Source organism: Catharus ustulatus, chromosome 8, assembly GCF_009819885.2.
Source record: "Catharus ustulatus isolate bCatUst1 chromosome 8, bCatUst1.pri.v2, whole genome shotgun sequence".
Lineage (NCBI taxonomy): Eukaryota > Metazoa > Chordata > Aves > Passeriformes > Turdidae > Catharus > Catharus ustulatus.
The window spans coordinates 462477-484844 of NC_046228.1; the positions used below are offsets into that span (position 1 = coordinate 462477).

Consider the following 22368-nt stretch of genomic DNA (forward strand, 5'->3'; position numbering starts at 1 on the left):
GACACTGCTGCTGGGCTCTCCTGTGACACTGCTGCTGGGCTCTCCCTGTGACACTGCTGCTGGGCTCTCCCTGTGACACTGCTGCTGGGCTCTCCCTGTGACACTGCTGCTGGGGACCCTTGTGACACTGCTGCTGGGCTCTCCTGTGACACTGCTGCTGGGCTCTCCCTGTGACACTGCTGCTGGGCTCTCCCTGTGACACTGCTGCTGGGGACCCTTGTGACACTGCTGCTGGGCTCTCCCTGTGACACTGCTGCTGGGGACCCTTGTGACACTGCTGCTGGGCTCTCCCTGTGACACTGCTGCTGGGCTCTCCCTGTGACACTGACACTGCTGCTGGGCTCTCCCTGTGACACTGCTGCTGGGCTCTCCCTGTGACACTGCTGCTGGGGACCCTTGTGACACTGCTGCTGGGCTCTCCCTGTGACACTGCTGCTGGGCTCTCCTGTGACACTGCTGCTGGGCTCTCCCTGTGACACTGCTGCTGGGCTCTCCCTGTGACACTGCTGCTGGGGACCCTTGTGACACTGCTGCTGGGCTCTCCCTGTGACACTGCTGCTGGGGACCCTTGTGACACTGCTGCTGGGCTCTCCCTGTGACACTGCTGCTGGGGACCCTTGTGACACTGCTGCTGGGCTCTCCCTGTGACACTGCTGCTGGGGACCCTTGTGACACTGCTGCTGGGCTCTCCCTGTGACACTGCTGCTGGGCTCTCCTTGTGACACTGCTGCTGGGCTCTCCTGTGACACTGCTGCTGGGGACCCTTGTGACACTGCTGCTGGGCTCTCCCTGTGACACTGCTGCTGGGCTCTCCTGTGACACTGCTGCTGGGCTCTCCCTGTGACACTGCTGCTGGGCTCTCCCTGTGACACTGCTGCTGGGGACCCTTGTGACACTGCTGCTGGGCTCTCCCTGTGACACTGACACTGCTGCTGGGCTCTCCTGTGACACTGCTGCTGGGCTCTCCCTGTGACACTGCTGCTGGGCTCTCCTGTGACACTGCTGCTGGGGACCCTTGTGACACTGCTGCTGGGCTCTCCCTGTGACACTGCTGCTGGGGACCCTTGTGACACTGCTGCTGGGCTCTCCCTGTGACACTGCTGCTGGGCTCTCCCTGTGACACTGCTGCTGGGCTCTCCTGTGACACTGCTGCTGGGCTCTCCTTGTGACACTGCTGCTGGGCTCTCCTGTGACACTGCTGCTGGGCTCTCCTGTGACACTGCTGCTGGCAGGGGAAGCTCTGACCCCTCCTGCTGACATTCAGAGAGCACAGCCTGACCCAGCACACACCAGGAAAAAGCCCTGTGTGATTTCTGACCTGCTGGCTCTAACTCAGCCAGAGTTCACCCCCGTGTCTGCTGCAGCATATCCCAAATTCCTGCTGACAGGAAGCAGGATCGGTGCTCCAGGGCACCTCCCACAGCCACACAACACTGAGCAGGGACACTCTGAACTGTTTTCTGCAGCATCAGAAGCAACAGATCACCTCAAATTAATGTCTCTGCACTGAGGGAATCCAAGGAAAGGCCAGACTAATGCAAACCCCAAAAATGAACTGCTACAGTTCCAAAATCCTGCCCATAGGTCACTTCAGCTTGTGAACTATTTTAATTTGGCAAAAACACTGTAGGTTTGCTGGTTTAGAATCGTGCATCACCTCTTGGTTGTGGGTAAGGAGGGGATCCTTCTGTCCAACATGTTCAAAGGGCCTTAAATCACACTCACAGAGTGGGCATACAGCTTCATGTTCATATCCATGTCCATGTTCATGTCCATGCTCATGTTCATGTTCCTGTCCATGTGCATGTTAATGTCCATGTCCATGCTCAGTCCAGAACAAGGATTCCCTCCCTGGCTGGAGCCAGCAGCTCAGCACGAGCCCTCCCCAGGCTGTGCAGCCCTTCCAGGGACGTGGAGAGCACAGGGGGAGGACCCAAGGACATCCAGGTCACCAGCACTGCCTGTCCCCATACCTGGACCCCTGACTCTCCTGCTCTGCAGTGAACAGCACTGAAAGCTTTAGCAATGAGAGCCACTCTGCTGTGTGTTGCACATCTTCCAAGGTTTAATAGACACAAAGTGAGTCCATTGTACTTAAGACACTACAATGATTTCATTCTATTGCATGTCCTGACCCAATTACATTTCTGAGAGTACAGTATTGAATAAAAGTTCAATAGCTTTAAAATTAACAAGTGTGTGAAATCTGTAAGTAAAATAAGCAGCAGCAATAATCTGGGGAATTTTATCAAGAATAGCTAACTTTTAATAATAAATACATTCCGAGTTGTGGTTTTTGCTGTTCTCCTAGTCCACTGCTGTCCAACTGGTCAAATTCTCATCCCAGGGTAAGAGATCCTTTGGCCTTTCCTGCCTCACACCAGAAGAGCCTCCCAGCCCTGTGCCTGTCCCCTGTCCTGGGTGGCACTGCCAGGAGCCTCATCCTGCGCCGTGCCCGCTTCTCCTGGAGCACGGCCGGGCGGTGCAGGCTCCGGGAGCTCTGGAGAACAGCTGTGCTCCTCTTCTGTTACCTGCAGGAAAGGCAGAGAGGGACAGGTTACTGAGACACCAGCAGCAGGCTCACACTGCGCCTTCCCTCTAAATATAGCCAGGAATTCTGCTCCCAGCAGGACAGCCAGCAGCACCTGCAGCTTGGGAAGGAAGCTGTCAGGTTAACAAACCCAAAGCAAGAGTGGCAGTTTTCCCCAAGACCAGCACAATATGAATTTCAGTGGTGATAATAAATCTCCAGTCTGGCTGGAAGAGTCTGCAGTGGCTGCTGGGGGGGTTACTGGAGGTTAATCTGCCACAAGTCCCCACGGAGCGCGCCACGTGAGGAACATCTGCCTCCACTTCCTGAACACAATCTACAAAATAGGATTATTGTCCCCTTGGGGACAGCTACAGCGGCTTTCCTAAGTACCTGCAGTGCCCAGCGAGGTGGAGCAGCCAGCCCTGGTCCCACTGCCCTGCCCCACAGGACAGAGCTGGCCTTGGGACAGCCATGTCCCCCCAGCCCCGTGTGTGACACTGTTGTCACTGTCCCCCCCAGCCCCCTGTGTGCCACACTGCTGTCACTGTCCCCCCATAGCCCTGTGTGCCACATGCTGTGCCACACTGCTGTCACTGTCCCTCCCACCCCAAGTGCCACACTGCTGTGCCACACTGCTGTCACTGTCCCCTCAGCCCTGTGTGCCACACTGCTGTCACTGTCCCCCCATAGCCCTGTGTGCCACACTGCTGTCACTGTCCCCCCCACCCCAAGTGCCACACTGCTGTCACTGTCCCCCCATAGCCCTGTGTGCCACACTGCTGTCACTGTCCCCCCCACCCCAAGTGCCACACTGTTGTCACTGTCCCTCCCATCCCAAGTGCCACACTGCTGTGCCACACTGCTGTCACCGTCCCCCCCACCCCAAGCGCCACACTGCTGTCACTGTCCCCCCATAGTCCTGTGTGCCACACTGCTGTCACTGTCCCTCCCTGCCCCAAGTGCCACACTGCTGTCACTGTCCCTCCCCACCCCAAGTGCCACACTGCTGTCACTGTCCCCCCCACCCCAAGTGCCACCCTGCTGTCACTGTCCCCCGGGCTCAGGGCTGGTGACCTGAGAAAGGTGCAGCTGCTGGAGAACAACACCTCCAAGGTGGGGCAGTGCTCACCTGCAGCCCTGCATGCAGCAGGGACTCAGGGGCCCTGGGAGCCAGGCTGCAGTGTGCAAACCTGGAAGAGCTCAAGGGGAGAATCCACCTGCCTTCCAGTGAGGAATGGAACAAGTGGGTGACACAGCCAGGGAGGGAAGGGCACAGAGACCTCCCCTCACACTGAGCACTGCACCTCAGCCCCAGAGCAGCGAGCTCCAGCAGCCAGGAATGAGCTCAGGAACCAGCCCTGGGTCTGAGCCACACCAGCTGCAGCTGAGCTTGGGTCTGTGCTCTGTGCACAGCACTAACACCAGAGAAGAGCAGATCAAGAACTCCAAACCTCCCCCAGCTCAGGTTTGTGACTCACAGAGCACAGCGAACCAAGAACACCAAACACAGCAAGGGGATCACATCTCAAAGCTGCTGACAAGGCACCAGCGCTGCTTCTGCAGGCAGGGGACCCAAAGTGACACCGATTCACTCACACTCAGCATCCAGAACGATCCTCAGCACTGCCCACACAATGCACAGTGCAAAGGGCTGATTCCATTCCAGGAACATCTGTCCCTAAAGCTGTGCTCCAGACAAGGGCTGCAGGCAGGTTTCACACACTCCTTCAGTATTTGGCAGAAACTGGGAGGTCTCAGCCCTGGGCTCTTACCTGCAGCCAACAGAGTAAAAATTCACATCTAATCTTGCAGGAGAATCTATCTATCTTCTGATGAGCAGAGAGACTTCAAGAACACCCAACAATCTCACTTGCAGGGTTATCACCTTGCACCTAGGAAAGCCTTCCTGAGGCCCAGGGACCTGGAACAATATCCCTCAAGTGGCTTGGAAAGCACTGACCCTTCAGAGACAGATTACAGAGTGAGAAGATCTTGTCTAAACAGGAAAAAATGCATTTCCTGCCTGAGGAGGTAACTGCAAGCCCTCGGGTGGCTGGATCGGATTCTTTGGGATTTCTCACTGGGAGGAAGAAAGAATCCCAGCAGAAGTGCCAGACAGGTCCCAGGGAAGGGTCCTGTCATGGCCAGGGCTCCTGCATGGGGACAGGGATTGGGGCCAAACCCCAGCTGCTCTGGAACCACCTGGGGGCAAATATCAGGGGTCCTGTGCTGTGGGAGCAGAACCCTGGGGCTGCCGGCAACAGCAAGCGGCTCTAACCGGGGCAGGCAGCTGGGGACTGTGCCTGGGGGCACCTGTGCTTGTACCTGTACCTGTGTCTGTACCTGTGTCTGTGCTGTACCTGTACCTGTGCTGTACCTGTACCTGTGTCTGTACCTGTGCTGCACCTGTACCTGTGTCTGTACCTGTGTCTGTGCATGTACCTGTACCTGTGCTGCACCTGTACCAGTGCCTGTACCTGTACCTGTGTCTGTACCTGTGCCTGTACCTGTACCTGTGTCTGTACCTGTGTCTGTACCTGTACCTGTACCTGTGCTGCACCTGTACCTGTGCCTGTACCTGTACCTGTGCTGTACCGGTACCTGTGTCTGTACCTGTGCAGTACCTGTACTGTACCTGTGCTGTACTGTACCTGTGCTATACCTGTACTATACCTGTGTCTGTACTGTACCTGTGCTGCACCTGTGTCTGTGTCTGTACCTGTGCTATACATGTACCTGTGCCTGTACCTGTACCTGTACTGTACCTGTACCATACCTGTGCCTGTACCTGTGCCTGTACCTGTGACTGTGCTGCACCTGTGCCTGTGCATGTACCTGTACCTGTGCCTGTACCTGTACCTGTGCTGTACCTGTGTCTGTACCTGTACCTGTGCTGTACCTGTACCTGTGCCTGTACCTGTGCTGTACCTGTGCCTGTACCTGCACCTGTGCCTGTACCTGTGCTGTACCTGTACTGTACTGTACTTGTGCTTGTACCTGTACCTGTGCTATACCTGTACCTGTGCCTGTACCTGTGCCTGTACCTGTGCTATACCTGTACCTGTACCTGTACTGTACCTGTGCTCTACCTGTACCTGTACTGTACCTGTACCTGTACCTGTACCTGTGCTATACCTGTGCCTGTACCTGTGCTGTACCTGTGCTGTACCTGTACTGTACCTGTGCTATACCTGTACCTGTACTGTACCTGTACTGTACCTGTACTGTACCTGTACCTGTGCTGTACCTGTGCTATACCTGTACCTGTACTGTACCCCTGCAGCCTGGAGGGGCACAGCTGGGCTCCATGGCCCCCCCAGGACAGGGGTTTCCCCTGTGGGGTTTCCCGTGCCCAGGAGGAGCTGCACAGTGCCAGCCCCCGGTGCACTCTCACTTCAGCCCTGCAGGCTGCAGAATTTCGTGTTCACAAAAGCCCTTCCAGCACGGCAGGGTCTCTGCCCCACGCTCCAGGCACTGCTGCTGCCTGTCCATGTGAGTAGCTCACACAGCACTGTGCCCAGGACAGCCTGGGTGCTAAGCTGGGTCTCCCAGGGGGATCCAAGGCAGCTCCCCTGAAGCCAAAAGCTTGTTCATAATTAAAAAAATGAAGTTTTGGATCAAATAAAACAATTCATAAATCCAGATTGAACACCACCAGTACAATGCAGAAGACAATTTATCTTTGGAGGTTGCAGCACCCCAAGTGTGCCCAAGCAGCTTATTTTGAGGATTATTTTCTAATCACAAAGCAATCAACAGCAGGCTGTAATTGAGCACCACCAAATCAGAGTTTCCCCAGCCATCTCTCCTTGGGGAAGAGCAGAGGGGCTGCAGCTAGCAGCCAGTGGTGCAGTCCTTCCTTCCCATGCCCTGGTCTCAGCAGAAGGACGGGGGGCAGCTGGGACCCCCAGCTCTGGCCCACTGGTGAGGTTTGGAACTGTCTGCAGCTCTCCAGGCTGACTTGAGTGGGCTGACAGCTGCATCTCCAACACTGGAGTTCCCAAACTCCATCATCCACACATCCCTATGACAAATCCTGCACTGAGGGTTTCTGTCTTTGGGAAGGACTGTTTTCCACATGAGTAAATGGCTCAGGTTATTGGCTTGCATCAAAACAGAGCAAATCATCACTCCCAAGGGAAGTCAAACTAGTAATTTGTACAATTCATTTCTTCAGCTGCAGAGAGCACACAGGAACCGGACTCTACAAAGAAACCCAGGCTGGCTGGTCCTGCACCAGCAGATGAAACAAGAACTGGCACTCAGTGAAGGCATCTGCTCCTTTAGAAATTCATCAGATTAATGAGGAGACCCTTCACTAACAGTGCCAGAGCCAGCAGGCAGCGACCAGGCCAGCAGGACACGGCTCAGGTGGGAGCAGCTCTGGCCCCTGTGACCCTTCCAGGCAGGGGAGGTCACAGTCACCCCCAGGGAGGGGAACACTGGTGCTCCAGGGGCAGCTCGGGGCGGGCAGGGGGCACAGCCACAGCCCCCACACAGCCCCCAGCCCTGCCCAAGGAGGGTCCTGCTGCTCCTGCCCCTCCCAGAAAGCCCCAAGGAGCAGGAGAGCACGGGCAGCCCACTGGAGAGTGGCAGGGTGGGCACAGGGCTGTGCACAGGGAGAGCCCAATCTCTCCAGTCCCAAGGCATTAAAGCCCCATCTGTGCCCTTGCTGCTGACAGCAGAAGCCTGTTTGAGCTGCACTAATCCCAGGATGGGCAGAGTTCATCATCTGCCTAATGCAGAGCCCCTGTGCTCTGTGCAGGTACAGCCAGCACGCAGAGCAGCTGCAGCAAGCAGACTGCAGCACAGTAAAGCAGCCCCACGTGCAGGGATAACCCATCCAGCAGCCAAGCTGCTCCCTCCCCACCCATGGCATCGGGGACAGAACTGCAAGGACAGGAGCTGGGGAGGCCAGGACACGGGACAGGCAACTCCAAAGGGAAAGCAAAGGCTGCACACACAAACAAAGCAAAACAAGAAGTGAAATCCCTGCTTCCATGGGCAGGCAGGTGTTGAGGCACCCCTAACCACGACTTGGGAAAACAAATGGCATCACTCCAAATGTCCCCCCTTCCTCCTCCTTTCCCCCACTTTGTACACTAAGTGTGATGTCACAGGGACTGGAATAGCCCCTGGGCACTGTGCTCACCTGTCCTGGCTGTGTCCCCTCCCCAGCTGTACAGGGGCAGGAACAGCCTTGGCTCTGTGCAAGTCCTGCTCAGCAGTAACAAAAACATCTCTGTTTAATCCACCCTGTGCTCAGCACAACCCAAAGCACAGCCCCAGTCAGTCTCTGTGCAGCACGCTGATGCTGCCCCAGCCAAAAGCAGCACATCCAGCACACCCATCTCACAGGAGAGCAGCTCTGCAAGTCTTTCCAGCCAGGAGCACAGCTTGTCACTCAGCCCACACACTCTGCTCCCCTCGACCCCAGCACCACTGATGGCAAATTATGGATGAAACAGAACACATAAAAAAACATCAAGGCTGAAAAACAACAGCTTGTATGTTCTTCAACATTAAGAGCCTTCACATCAATTTTGGGGATCAAAGTCCTACCTTTCACACCTGAACATGAAAACAAGAAATATTCAACAATAGGCTGGATGGAGCTTAGAGCAACCTGGGATAGTGGAAGGTGTCCCTGGCCATGGTGGGGGGTGGAACAGAATGATCTTTAAGGTGCCTTCCAACCCAAACCCTTCTGTGACTCTCCAGTTGTGTCAGCCCAAGGTGTCAGGCACCCCAGCAGCTGCATGCTCCAGCAGCAGTGCATGGCTGCTGTGTGCAGATCCTGCTGTTCTCCCCTGCAGAGCACAGGCACCCTTCCCTACACAGAGCTGGGATTCCCAAAGCCCCTGCTCCGTTTTGGCCCCAAGGAGCCTTTCTGTAAGAGGCCCTGGGAGGTGCTCAGCACTGCACAGACACCTGCTGGAGCAGCACAGAGGCAGGGTGGGCTCTGAGCCCTGCCTGGGAAGTCCCAGGAAGTCCCTTGGGTGCCCCTTGGCTCCCCCCCTGCTGCTCTCCATGCTTCTGGGAACAGGGGAATTGTAGCTGCAATTCCAACACCTCCACTTGACTTCAAAAACCCAGCAAGTAAATAAACATGACTCAGGAAAACATACAGAAATTCTGGTTTTACTTTATTTGTAAAAGTTTTTAGAGAAACCAATTTCCAGCTCCTTTCTCCACACCTCTCCCATTTCCTGCCCTGAGACCCCAGCACAGCCCTGATCCTGTGTGGATCCCACAGGCACTGGGGGCACTGTGGGCTGGTGACACTGCTGGGGACAGCCAGCTGGAGTTGGTGACACTGCTGGGGACACCCAGCTGGAGCTGGTGACACTGCTGGGGACAGCCAGCTGGAGCTTGGTGACACTGCTGGGGACAGCCAGTTGGAGCTGGGTGACACTGCTGGGACACCCAGCTGGAGTTGGTGACACTGCTGGGGACACCCAGCTGGAGTTGGTGACACTGCTGGGGACACCCAGCTGGAGCTGGTGACACTGCTGGGGACACCCAGCTGGAGTTGGTGACACTGCTGGGGACACCCAGCTGGAGTTGGTGACACTGCTAGGGACACCCAGCTGGAGTTGGTGACACTGCTGGGGACACCCAGCTGGAGCTGGTGACACTGCTGGGACACCCAGCTGGAGTTGGTGACACTGCTGGGACACTCAGCTGGAGTTGGTGACACTGCTGGGGACACCCAGCTGGAGCTGGGTGACACTGCTGGGACACTCAGCTGGAGTTGGTGACACTGCTGGGGACACCCAGCTGGAGTTGGTGACACTGCTGGGGACACCCAGCTGGAGCTGGGTGACACTGCTGGGACACTCAGCTGGAGTTGGTGACACTGCTGGGGACAGCCAGCTGGAGTTGGTGACACTGCTGGGGACAGCCAGCTGGAGCTGGGTGACACTGCTGGGACACCCATCTGGAGTTGGTGACACTGCTGGGGACACCCAGCTGGAGTTGGTGATACTGCTGGGGACACCCAGTTGGAGCTGGGTGACACTGCTGGGGACAGCCAGAAGGAGTTGGTGACACTGCTGGGGACAGCCAGCTGTCCTGCCTGCTGTGGGCACAGCCTGGAGCTGCAGCTGCAGCCCCCAGCCCAGGAGCAGCTCCCTGTGCTCCCAGGATTGCTGCTAAGCCCTTGGGTGGATCCCATCTCCTCCAGCAGCTGAAGGCAGAGCTGCTGAAAGCTGATCACATTCCTGGGGCAGTTACAAATAGCACAATGCATGGGCTGGTGGCACTGGCAGAGAGTTCCCTGGGAGCAGAGGGGATGGAGAGGGGCCATGGCTGGCAGGACAGGCAGCACTCACCCAGGTGTCCCCAGAGGAGTCCCTGGGCACAGTGGGCAGCTGGAAAGGGAAGAGCAGGATGTCACCCAAGGTGCAGCTCCAGCCATCAGCTGGGCACACAAAAATGCAGCACAGTCTATTCTGGACTCGTTCCCCCACCTTGCATTGGCATGCAGAGACGCTGACTCCGAGCTGTTTGCAGGAGGACTGTGAAGCAGTAATTAACTTGGATGCCTGGTTTTAGTGGACTGAAGCAGCTAGAAAGCAGGCCAAGAAAAATCTCAAGCATTCATCTTCTGCACTGAAATATTCCACGGGAGCAGGCAGGTGTGTTAAAAATAGAGCTATCACACCAATCATCCCTTTCTATCACTTTCTATCAAGGTATTTTTGTGCCACTGCTAGAGCAGGGGGGAGGAGGTAAAAGAGGAGTGACTTCTGCTGCTTCACAGCTGCTGGCAGCAGCACTGGCTGCAGGGACACACAGAGCTCCAAACACCTCTGAAGGGGAGCTCACAAGGTGATACTCCAGGTTTTACATGGTGGTTTCCACAGACAGTGAGCGTGCAGCCAGCTCTGAGCCTGCTGCACACAGCAGTGTGATGGATGGTTTCATGTACTGACACTGAGGGTCTGTTAAACTCACAGCAGTGCAAATGAGAGCCTTCAGCATCTGCAAGTTTAATGGCTCCAGTCACAGCTTGGGGACAGGGGACAGAGAGGAAGAATAAAGGACTTTGCAGGCTGAAAAAGCAAAGGAATATACATTTTGTAAACTTGCTTCAGGCAGAGATGTGGATGAAAACCTACCAGCAGATTTACTGGAGGTTTTACTGCAGGTCTGTGTGCAGCACCTGCCATGGGAGCTGCTCAGGAGGGTCACAGGGCAGCAGAGCCAGCCCTGCCAGGGCCTGTCCCTGCAGGGACCCCTCCCCACACAGCAGGGCTGGAGCAACACACGCCCCTTGCAGAGCCCCTGACCCAGCACACAATGGCTCCTGGGGCAGGGAAGGGGGGCAAACACACGTGTCCCTCCCTCCCTCCCTCCTGTGTCCCAGCCCCAGGCACAGCCAGGGCTCATTCCCAATGAAATGTGTGTGACACCAGCCCAGGGCACAGCTGGAGCAGGGACCAGGGCTCCTTCCCAATAAAACGTGTGTGACACCAGCCCAGGGCACAGCTGGAGCAGTGGCCATGGCTCATTCCCAATGAAATGTGTGTGACACCAGCCCAGGGCACAGCCAGGGCTCATTCCCAATGAAATGTGTGTGACACCAGCCCAGGGCACAGCTGGAGCAGGGACCAGGGCTCATTCCCAGCAAAATGTGTGTGACACCAGCCCAGGGCACAGCTGGAGCAGTGGCCATGGCTCATTCCCAACGAAATGTGTGTGACACCAGCCCAGGGCACAGCTGGAGCAGGGACCAGGGCTCCTTCCCAATAAAACGTGTGTGACACCAGCCCAGGGCACAGCTGGAGCAGTGGCCATGGCTCATTCCCAATGAAATGTGTGTGACACCAGCCCAGGGCACAGCCAGGGCTCATTCCCAATGAAATGTGTGTGACACCAGCCCAGGGCACAGCTGGACAGGGACCAGGGCTCATTCCCAATAAAACGTGTGTGACACCAGCCCAGGGCACAGCTGGAGCAGTGGCCATGGCTCATTCCCAATGAAATGTGTGTGACACCAGCCCAGGGCACAGCTGGAGCAGGGACCAGGGCTCATTCCCAATGAAATGTGTGTGACACCAGCCCAGGGCACAGCTGGAGCAGGGACCAGGGCTCATTCCCAATGAAATGTGTGTGACACCAGCCCAGGGCACAGCTGGAGCAGGGACCATGGCTCATTCCCAATAAAACGTGTGTGACACCAGCCCAAGGACCCTCAGCTGGGTTTCCTTAAGGGACAGCAAACACGTGTCACTGCAAGCCAGGGGCACCTGCTGGCCCTGTGCCTGGAGCTGGCTCCGTGCTGTCACAGCCAGGGAAGCCACAGAGCAGCCCCAGAAGATGCTGAGCAGACATGTCTCTCCTGGCACTACTCTAAACCAAGTCTTACAAGTTTGAGCTCTACAGGCTGCTACTCTGCCTGTTGTTTTTCCAGAAACTTGTTTTACTTAATTAAAACCCTGTCATTATCTGACTAGTCCTTTCCTTGCAAAGAAACCCCAAGGACAAAGCAGTAACAACAAGAAGTGATCCTACCAGCTTTTCCAACTCAAACCAAGTTAAAAAAAAAAAAAACCAAAATAATTTTTCCAGTTCTGCGCATCCACAAAACTCCTGCAGTGTTTATACATTTTTGCAGTAACTCCTCTCTGCAGAACACATCACATGCCAGAAGACAGAAAGTTTCACAATGAAAAGTGTCACCAGTCACAAACTTCTGCTGAACCCAGGAGCAGCACAAGCAGTGTCAGGGTTGAAGCCACCTCATGCACTCCTGATGACAAAAACCTTGTGCCACTGCAGCCCCAGCACAATGGATTTTATAGCAATATTCCCAGGTTACCCAGGGCAGCTGTGGCTGCCCCTGGATCCCTGGCAGTGCCCAAGGCCAGGCTGGACACTGGGGTTGGACATTGGGACAGTGGCAGGGGTGGCATGGGATGGACTCCAGGGTCCCTTCCAGCCCAAACCCTTTCATGCCATCCTTCAGGAAAGGACAAAGAGCAGCTGAAGAAAATATTTCACTTCTCCCTTGTGGAAAATCAAGGAAAGCAACAAAATCCAATCCTCCTGCAAGGAGAGAATTAGGTACAGACAATTGTCTGAAATAATGAGCAGTTTTATAAGTGATGCACCAGAACTCCAGACATGCTGGTCTGATTGGGAAACTAGGTAACTGTGACATGTGGAACACAGGCAGTTGTGTAGTTCTGCTTTTCTCGTTCTGCAGTTCTTTATCCAGTAGTCCTGTTGTGTTCAGCCTGGCAGACTGTGCTGGCAGCTCAGCTCAGGCATGTAAGGCAGGAAATCCCCTGTGCAAAGGCAGCTGAAGGAGGCCAAACCAGCTATCTGATAAATGTACAGACCCATACACACATGCAGGGGTTTGGCTGAAGAGCACAGAGGGAAGGAATGTTTTGGTCTAATCCAGGCCATCCCACCATTTCCTTATCCACATGTTCTCCAGATGTTCTTTCCCCCCACTCACAGACCTGCTCTGTACCTGTAGCTCAGATCCCATGGTGTCTCTGGAGCCAGGGCTGCTTCTCCTCCTCGAGGCCCTGCCCTGCAGCCTGTGCCCCATCCCAGCAGCTCCTGCTGGTCCCAGGGCAGTGCTCTGGGCTGGAGTGTGGGGACAAGCACCTTCCCATCCCAGCTCTGGGACAAGCACCCTCCCATCCCAGCTCTGGGACAAGCACCCTCCCATTCCAGCTCTGGGACAAGCACTCTCCCATTCCAGCTCTGGGACAAGCACCCTCCCATCCCAGCTCCCAGCTCTGTCCTTGGGACTCCTCCTGGCCACAGCTTTCCTGCTCCCCATGGACAGACAGACAGCCACTGTCTGAGCTGAAGCACGAGGTGTTTCTTTGAGCTGTCCCTTCTCCTGCAGCTGGGCCATGGCAGCCCCCCCAGGACAGGTGGCAGGAAGGACGGTGGCATCACCTTTGTCCCACACTGCTCACACACAGAGGACAGCTCAGAGGATGAAGCTTGCTGCTCCTTTAACCAGAGCACTGTCCAGACAGGAGCCAGGGATTGGCCAGGACTCCTCCACTGGCAAGGACAGTACATTCTGGGCAGCCAGTTTATTTATACTCCTGATCTAGCTAATAGGAATTTGGGTCCAATCCAAACACTCCTGATATAATAAAGTCCTTAGCCAGAGCTAAGCAGCAGTTCCACAGGCAAGATCAAGAAGGAAGCTGCAATGCTGCAGTTGTCCAGACACCCTGAGTGCACAGCACGAACCTGTCATGCTCTGGTTATCTGCTCAGCCAGGCTTGCTCAGGTGGACTCATAACCCGAGCACAGCAGGTCCTTCACCACACTCAGGCAAGGGGTGAAGTCCCACAACAGAGGGCGTGAACAAAATCCCATTTTCCCACCAGGATTACATGAGCACTGACCACCCCAGCCCCACTGCATTATGACAGTTCAGATGGAGAGCCCAGAGGAGCAACCCTGGCAGAGCAGAGCATGCAGGGGACAGCACAAATCACACTGCAGAAAGCATGGCTTTGACATAGGGCTCTTCCTAGTGACACCCCCGGTTTCTGACAAAAAGTTAATCCCTCCCCTTGTCCAATACCATCACAGCTGAGGACTTGTCTGGACAGTGATGACTGAAAGGTTGTGAAATGATTCCAGCTTTTACCCAAGTCACTGGATTTTCCCATGGACTTTTATTCCCAGTCATGGCACATCCTGTATTTTTAGGTACCAAATTTTCATCCCAGGCAGATTGTTTGATGAGAAAGGGAAACCCATCCCCATCCATTAAAAACAATCAGCTCTCACCTTTCCATTCCCACCAAATGTCCTCACACAGAGGTGAAGCCCAAAGTAATTGAATTTCATCCAGGCCATTCCCCAGAGAAACACTGAAAATTTAGGTACAAACAAAACCTCAGGTACTGTGAGAGATATTGAAATACTGTTCCTCAAAGACAGTTTTTGGTACAATCCTTTTGAGGAGCCATAAAGAGCCTTCATGAGAAATCCAAACCAGAGGGATCAGAGGGAGGGGAGCAAAGGGGCCCTAAACTGTTCCAGGTAACTGCTGGGACCAGCACATACGTGTGATAAAGACATCTTAATGCCAGTGAGATTTAGTTCTTTGACCCAAGGAAACTGCAAGCCTAGGAGCTGTCAGTCTCCCAGGCACACAACTACAGGTTTACCAGCTCTTTGAACAGGCAGTGCTGCTTCCTCACAGCATCCTGCCCTGCCTGCACTTCCCTCTGGGAACAGGGGCTCCAATTCCCACAGTCCCCAAAGGAGTCTGGAATTAAAGCTTCTCAGCACCTCTGAAATGACCCCCACCAACTAACAGCCAAGCACATCCGTTTCACAATTGTCAGTCTCAGATTTAATGGGAACACAAATGCAAAGGAATACAGATTAAAAAAGCACCAGGAGGCTTTTCATGGCAAGCATTAGTGTAGCAATCACTCACCTGATTCTGGAGGCAAAGTTATGTCTCAAACTGTGTTAAGAGATCTCTTATTTCTGGGGTCAGGTGCTTGACTGCCTTCGCAGCTTCTGTGATCGCTTTCCGGTACATCCCTTTCTTCTTGCGATTAAATCTCAGTTTGAAAAACTCCGAGAAAGGAGAGAGTTTGGACACAGACAGGAAGGAGGTGGTGGGAGAACCGAACCACGACACTTTAGCTTCTCGCCACGAAGGCTCCCCGTTCTCCTTCTGGCTGAGGTTTATGTCGAGAACACGCGCTGGCCACCACGGGAAGCCGTGGATTTTACCCCAGACAATGTCCCCCACTGACACAGTCCTTCCATCCTCTGTGACACATTTGGACACACTCTGGGTGTGCAGTCTGACTGTCAGTGGTGGCACAATTTTACGCTCATCTTTTGAAGATGAAGAGACGGAGGCATCATCACCAGGTAAAAAGTCACAGAGCTCTGGTGATGTCACTTCTGAACTAGAAGACTTGGATTCATCTAGGCTGTCATTGCTACACACCGATAAACTAGAAGAATCTGCTTTTCTTTTACGGTAGTTCATGAGGAAAGCCAAGTTATCGTGTCCATCTTTACCCTGGGGAAACCTTTTAAAGTCATCATCTTCACCTGAACTGCCTGAAGAGATCTCAGCCAAGCTTCTGTCGGCGGGCTCATCGCTGTAGAACGCTCCAGGATTGGGCTCCCTGCTGCCCTGGAGGACGTTGATCTCGTCAATCAGCTCTGCCTTGTAGATGGAAACACTCTGCCCATCGTTGATGCGATGGGGCTTCAGCCGTATCTTTGGGGGTGGGACATCCACACTGGAATGCACTGGCCGCGTGAGCTTCAGTTTTGGAATGGAAGCAAGCTGGCTGCCTGCTGACTTGTCCATGAAACATTTGGTTTGTCGGCACCGCTCGGAGTCCCCGGTCTCCTCTTGGTCCCCGGCTCCGTTCTGCAGCGCTCGCTCTGGGCAGAACGGTTTGACCGAGCCATGAACCCGGGAAGGGATTTTCACCACCTCACCCTTCCCCTGCGGAGTACTGTAGGATATTTTTATAACTGGGGTGCGATGCACCAGCTCCCCAGAAAACTTGTCCTCCTCCCTCTTCTCTCTCTTGTTCCTTCTCTCCAGGCAGTCAGAGTCGCCGTGCTTTTTCTGCTCCTTGTCCTGAACGCTCAGCTTCCTGCGGGCCTTGGCGCTCTGCGGCGGCGCGCTGGCGTCCTCGGGGTTCAGCGTGTTCTTGCACTTCTCGCACAGCACCTGCCGGGGCCGCAGCCGGATGGTGCTCATGATGAGCCTGCCCGGGTCCCTGTTCCGCGACAAACGCCTCCTCGTCCTCTTTATAGTCCGTGGTGGCGGCTGCGGGACCCACTGGTTGTAGGAGTGCCGCAGCCAGAGCGGCCGCGGGAACGGGGCTCCCTCGAAGTAGGGCGGGTAGGGCGGCAGGCTGCCCGGGGCTGGCAGCAGAGGTGGCACCTGCTCCTCCCCGTGGCCCTTGGCAGCCTGGTGGCCAGCGGGCTGTGGCTCCAGCTCGCCCTGCGCGGCACCCCCGCCGTCAGCAGCTCCGTCGGCGCAGGCGTCGGCAGGAGGGTCCTCGTGCTTGGGCAAGGAGGAGGGCAGGCAGAACAGCCCAGACCTAAATGGGGGTGACAAGGACAGGGAGGGAAAAAAAACAGAGTCAGGAGCTTTGAAAGGTGCTGCTCTGGGAGCCCAAAAGGTTCCAACGTCCCACAGCTTCAGGACTCAACGCCTTCTCTTGAGTTTTAAGATCAAGCAGCCAATTCTGCCACTGAAAAAAATAACAGCATTACAGACATCTGGCAAGGTGTCCTACACTTCTCCCAGAAAGGGCAGAGGGATCAAAACCTCTGTTTCTATGAACTCTTTGCACAAAGTTTTGCTCTAAGAAGTTGCAAGTTTTATCCCACAAAGCAGTTTAGTGCAGCAGCAGGCTGGCAAGGCCAGAGGAGGGATGTGATCTGGATTAGCCACAGGAGTTGTGGCACTGCCCCTCTGCTCACTGGAGGTGTGTGGCTGCTTTTCCAGTTTGTCACTCCAGACCTGAACACCTTGATTTGGGTGGATAACTGGCACAGGTTCCCCAAGACACAGCTCTGCTCCCCCTCCCCAGTCTCTCCATATCAGCTGTATTTGGTGACACAGGGCACCAGCACTCCTCCAGAACAGCAGGGTTATCCACCCTGATATTCTGTCCTTCGGTGCCAAGTCTCACTGCAAGCCACCACCAAGGTCTGGACACAGAACCTTGCCTGGATATTGGCAAAAGCAAATCCTCTGAAATGCTGAAACTCAGAACCGCAGTTCATGTCTCCAAAATTTATGAATTGAAGCCCTTGGCCTGGCATTAGAAATATTAAGCTAACACAGCTCTGGGACAGACTCTGCCCTGAAACACTGAGTCTGACTGGGCAGAGCTCACTGCCTTGGCTTTCCAGAGACACTTCTGAGGAGAACACACAGTCAGTGAAGCATGTGGGCCTCTTTAATAATAACAAAATGTTGTCTAGGAGAGCCACAAAGAAGAGACAAAGGAATGGAGAACAGGTACAGACCAAATACCAGTGGGTTTTGGATGCTACATTCCCATTCCCCTCCTTGCCAGCCACTACTTTCCAACCACCAGGAAGGAAGGAGCCTTCCTGAGGCACAGGGGAGTGTCCTGCGGCTGCCACAGAGAGGGACACTTTGGTCAGCACTGCAGAGCAGCTGAAGGCCACACCTCAGTGCCACACCTCTCACCAAGGGCAGCACAAAGCCCCTGCCCTGGTTTCCCTGACAGAGAGGAGCCTCCAAGTTCTCCCCTTAATGAAAAAGTGCAACAACCTGCTGTTAAATGTCAGTTTAACTAGAAAAGGATTAAGCTGTTGAAATCACGTAATTTGAAACAAAATATTTTTGTTCTAAGAGGCTTTCTTTAAACAGAGACAACCAAGAATGTAGGTGTCTTTAAATGACAACCCAGAAAGCCAGTACAGTTTGTACAGCCAGACAGAGATGTTGGCACCATTCACAGTCCAAAGTGAGGCCATTTCTGAATGAAATGATGCTATAAATGATGGTTATTTTATGCAGTGAGATTGCATGACTTGGTCACAGCAGAAAACTGCTTCTCATGATGACACAAACCCATTCCCCCTGTTCAGGTCACTGAACCCCCCAGAGTTGCACAGAGCTCCTCACCTGGCACAAGGGCAGCACCACAGGGTCACTCACAGCATGGTTTGTGCCTGTAGCATTCATGTCCAGCACACTGGAATCCCACCCTGGGCTGGACACGGCCTCTGTGCCACAGAACCTGCCCACAGGGCCCAGGCCACTGCCCTCCCCTGTCACCCTGTGCCAGGCACCAGCTCAGCAGGAAACATGGGGACAAACACACTGGAAACATGGGGACAAACTTCTCAGTGGGGCCTGTTGGGATAGGACAAGGGGTGATGGCTTCCCACTGCCAGAGGGCAGGTTTGGGTGGGATGTTGGGCAGGAATTGTTCCCTGGCAGGGTGGGCAGCCCTGGCTGTCCCTGATCCCTGGCAGTGCCCAAGGCCAGGCTGGACACTGAGCTTGGAGCAGCCTGGGACAGTGGGAGGTGTCCCTGCCATGGCAGGGGTGAAACAGGATGAGCTTTAAGGTCCCTTTCAATCCAAGCCATTGTGGGATTCTGTGATTAAAGCAGCAGGAAATACTGCTGATGGGATTTCACCCTGCTCATAATCCCCCTTTCTGGGGCAGCTGCAGCCAACTGGACTTGGCTACCTCAATCCAGCCTCTGCTTGGCACAGGAGATACCATCCTCCTTTATTTAAACCTCTGCACAATTAAAACTCTACTTTTAAAGTAAGTTTAATTGCAGCAAAACTAGGAAATCTTGTTGCCAGAAACACTGTAACTGCATTTAAATCTCTACTGGAGCATGTACACTACGGAGCTCACTCTGAGCAGAGCCAGTTTATTGGAAGTGAGTAACTGCCAGCCATGGGCAGGCCCTGGTGCTGCTGCATCATCCAGGCTGGGGCAGGAAGGGACACGCACAGGAAGGACACGAGCACTCTTTTCTGAAAATAATTCCCCAGTGATTGGAAGGTCAGGCATGACTGCTCCCTACATCCCCTCTTTGCTAAAGGCCCAGGGGACAGGCAGGGGACAGGCAGGGGACAGGCAGGGGACAGGCAGGGGACAGGCAGGGGACAGGCAGTCCTGCTGCCCATGGGCTGAGCCCCTGCAAACCCAGCAGGCAGCTCAGGGCTCAAACCTGCACCTGCCCTTGTGACAGAACTCCAGAGGTGTCCAGCTGGGACCTGGCTGGACAGGGGAGCCTTGGGTGCTCAGGGTGGCACACTTCCCTCCTGCTCAGCTCCCCACAGAACTCGCTACAGCTTAGGGGAAGTGATCATTGCAGATTGTCTGTGTTGGAAAGGACCTTAAAAACCATCCAGCTCCAATTCTCCTGCCCTGGGCTGGGATGTCATTCATTAGACAAGCTGCTCCAAGCCCTGTCCAAGCTGACCTTGAACGCTGTCAGGGATGGGGCAGCCACAACTAAAATATATCAATGCACTGTGTGATGTTGAAACCCCTTTAAACCACAAAAGAAAGCTGAAGAATCACCATACAGGCCCTCCTTCCCCTTTTGGGGTAATCTCCTCTTTCTGTTCAGGTGTAACAACCTGCTCTGGTGGCTCCTCTGCTGCCAGCCCCATCTCACTGCCCAGGGGCAGAGCATGGGTGACCCCTGCACAGGGACAGGCTGGTGGGACACAGCTCCATCAGGCAGGCAGCAGCAGCAGGAGGAACAGCTCTGCCACATATCCATTTCAGGCACTCCAAGCTCAGCACCAAGTGGATAAATTCCTGCTGCCTTTGGGACACATCCTGACCTTCACCCTCCAGCCACTGCCAGGCCGACTGCTGCGTTCTGTAGGATGAACAAGATCTCTGCACAGCCCAGACTGGGATGACTGCAGTGCTTGCTCCAAGTCCCCAGGGGCCACCAGGAGCCAGGCACCTGCCTCACACACAGTCCCCTCCTTGTGCTGGTCACCACAGCTCCCTGCCCCTCCATGGGCAGCAGCTTGGCACCACCAGGGCAGGATGTGGCACCAGGGGACGGGCACAGAATGAGCACTGACCCTGGGGACAGCCCCAGTGCTCAGGGCATCACTGCCCTCCCACCCAGCACAGATCAGGTCACCACCGACTGCAGAGCTGCCCCAAAGCCTGGGAAAAACACCCACTGGGGTGGCTCTTGGACACACTGGGGGGAAGAGGAAGGAAGAAAGATGAAGAAAAATAATGGAGAAAGGTTAGGGTGAAAAAAACAGGTAGAAGAAGTTTCACTGCAGAGGAAGTCAAGTGAAATGTGAGAAGGCAGAAACAGCTGGTTTAGGGGGCTGGAGAGACACCAACTGCTGGGGCTGGGACCGGCCTCCAGGGTGGGTTTATGGGCTCTGCACAGCCTTAGAATCTGGCTCCAATTCTCCGGGATAGCAACGCGGAGCTAAACAAATGACAAAAACGAAGCTCAGAAGTCCCGCTCCGCACATCTCGTGGGATGGGGCAGAGAGGTGAGGCTGCTGTGCTCCCACGGAGCACTGATCTGTTCCCTCGGCCAGCACACACAGCACAGGGACACAGCCAGCACAGAGCACCCACAGGGACACAGCACCACAGGGACACATCCAGCACACAGCAGTCACAGGGACACAGCCAGCACACAGCACCGAGCTGTCCCTGCTGCCCACAGGGACACAGCCAGCACACAGCACCACAGGGACACAGCCAGCACAGGGACACAGCCAGCACAGAGCACCGAGCTGTCCCTGCTGCTCCCAGGGACACAGCACCCACAGGGACACAGCCAGCACACAGCACCGAGCTGAGCTGTCCCTGCTGCCCACAGGGACACAGCCCAGCCCCGCACGGCCCTGCCCCGCGAGCAGCGCTCCCGCACGGCCGGGCGCGGTGAACACGAGGTCGCAGCCGCAGAGCCGCAGCCGGCGGGGCCCGGTCCCGAGAGATGCGGAACCAGGGCAGGGCCACAGCCCGCGGGAGCCCCGGCACAGGGCGGGAGCTGCCCGGGAACGGCGGCCCGGCCCTGCCGGGGCTCGGCGGGGGCAGCACGGGGCGCAGGGAGCGGCGCGGGGGCTGCGGTCCCGCCGGCTCCGGACACGCTCCCGGGGCCACGTGCGGGGCCGCGGCCGGTCCGGCTCCCCCGGCCCCGGGCACCGCTCGGCCCCGCCGCCCCCCCGGCCGGTCCCCACCCCGCCGCTTCGTCCCGCCCGGCCCAACAATGGGCGCGGGGGCCCCGGCGGCCCCGCTGCCCCATCCCCGGCCGCACCTCTTGGAGCAGTCCAGCAGCACGCCGGTGAAGCGCCGCTCCCCGCAGCTCAGCGTCACCACCAGCGTGTCGTTCACCATCTGCTCCACCAGCACCGGCACCCACGCGCCCACCCGCGGCGGCGGCGCCCCCGCCGCGTCCCCCGCCCCGGGCTCGGCCTCGGCCATGCTCCCGCCGCTCCCCGCCGGCGGGGCCGCTGGGCCGGGCCGCGCCGTGACCTCACAGCGCCCGCCGCCGCCGCCCGTGACGTCACGGCCCCGCCCCGCCGCCGCCCGTGACGTCACGGCCCCGCCCCGCCGCCGGGCACGTGCGTGGGAAGGGGCGGGACCGAGTTTGGGGCGGGGCCGAGCTGGGGGCGGGACCGGGTTGGGGGCGGGGCCTGTATGGGGGCGGGACCAAGCTGGGGGCGGGACCGAGCTTGGGGGCGGGGCCTGTATGGGGCGGGACCGAGCGGGGGGCGTGACCGAGCTGGGGGCGGGGCCGTGCGGGGGGGCGGGACCAAGCTGGGGCGCGGCCGGTCTGGGGCGGGGCCGGCACCTTGCGCCACCTGGCGGCCGAACAGCGCAGCGGCACCCGCGGGGCCATCCCGATCCCCAACCCCGCCCTGGCAGCTGTTCCAGCTGTTCCAGCTGTTCCCGCTGTTCCGGCTGTTCCGGCTGTTCCAGCTGTTCCCGCTGTTCCGGCTGTTCCGGCTGTTCCAGCTGTTCCCGCTGTTCCCGCTGTTCCAGCTGTTCCCGCTGTTCCCGCTGTTCCCGCTGTTCCAGCTGTTCCAGCTGCTCCAGAGCTCTGCCCCTCCATGGAAGGAAGTTCTGTCTCACCCCGGGCTGGAACTTGTGGTTTAGTTTCTGGCCATTGCTCCCTGTCCTGCACTGTTAAACCAAACAGCAAAGTAGGAACAAAAATCTCACCTTAGTTGGTGTTTGGTGTCATTTTTATGGAACTCCCTTAGTGTTTCAATTGCCATGTCAAGAGGGGTCCAAGAGCCAAAGTCCCTGGGCTGCCTTGGAAATCCAGAGTATTTCTGGATATG

General features: G+C 56.2%; 1 protein-coding gene across 1 annotated transcript; it reads right to left on the minus strand.

Annotated features, from left to right (window-relative positions):
• Positions 1–2043: 2043 nt before the first annotated feature.
• On the minus strand, positions 2044–21475 carry PWWP2B (PWWP domain containing 2B). The gene is made up of 3 exons (XM_033066684.2): positions 21339–21475; positions 14973–16620; positions 2044–2531 (listed from the first exon to the last, which is right to left on the minus strand). Exons 1-2 carry the CDS (start codon positions 21416–21418, stop codon positions 14991–14993), a joined length of 1710 nt encoding a protein of 569 aa, XP_032922575.1. The 5' UTR covers positions 21419–21475; the 3' UTR covers positions 2044–2531; positions 14973–14990.
• Positions 21476–22368: the final 893 nt, after the last annotated feature.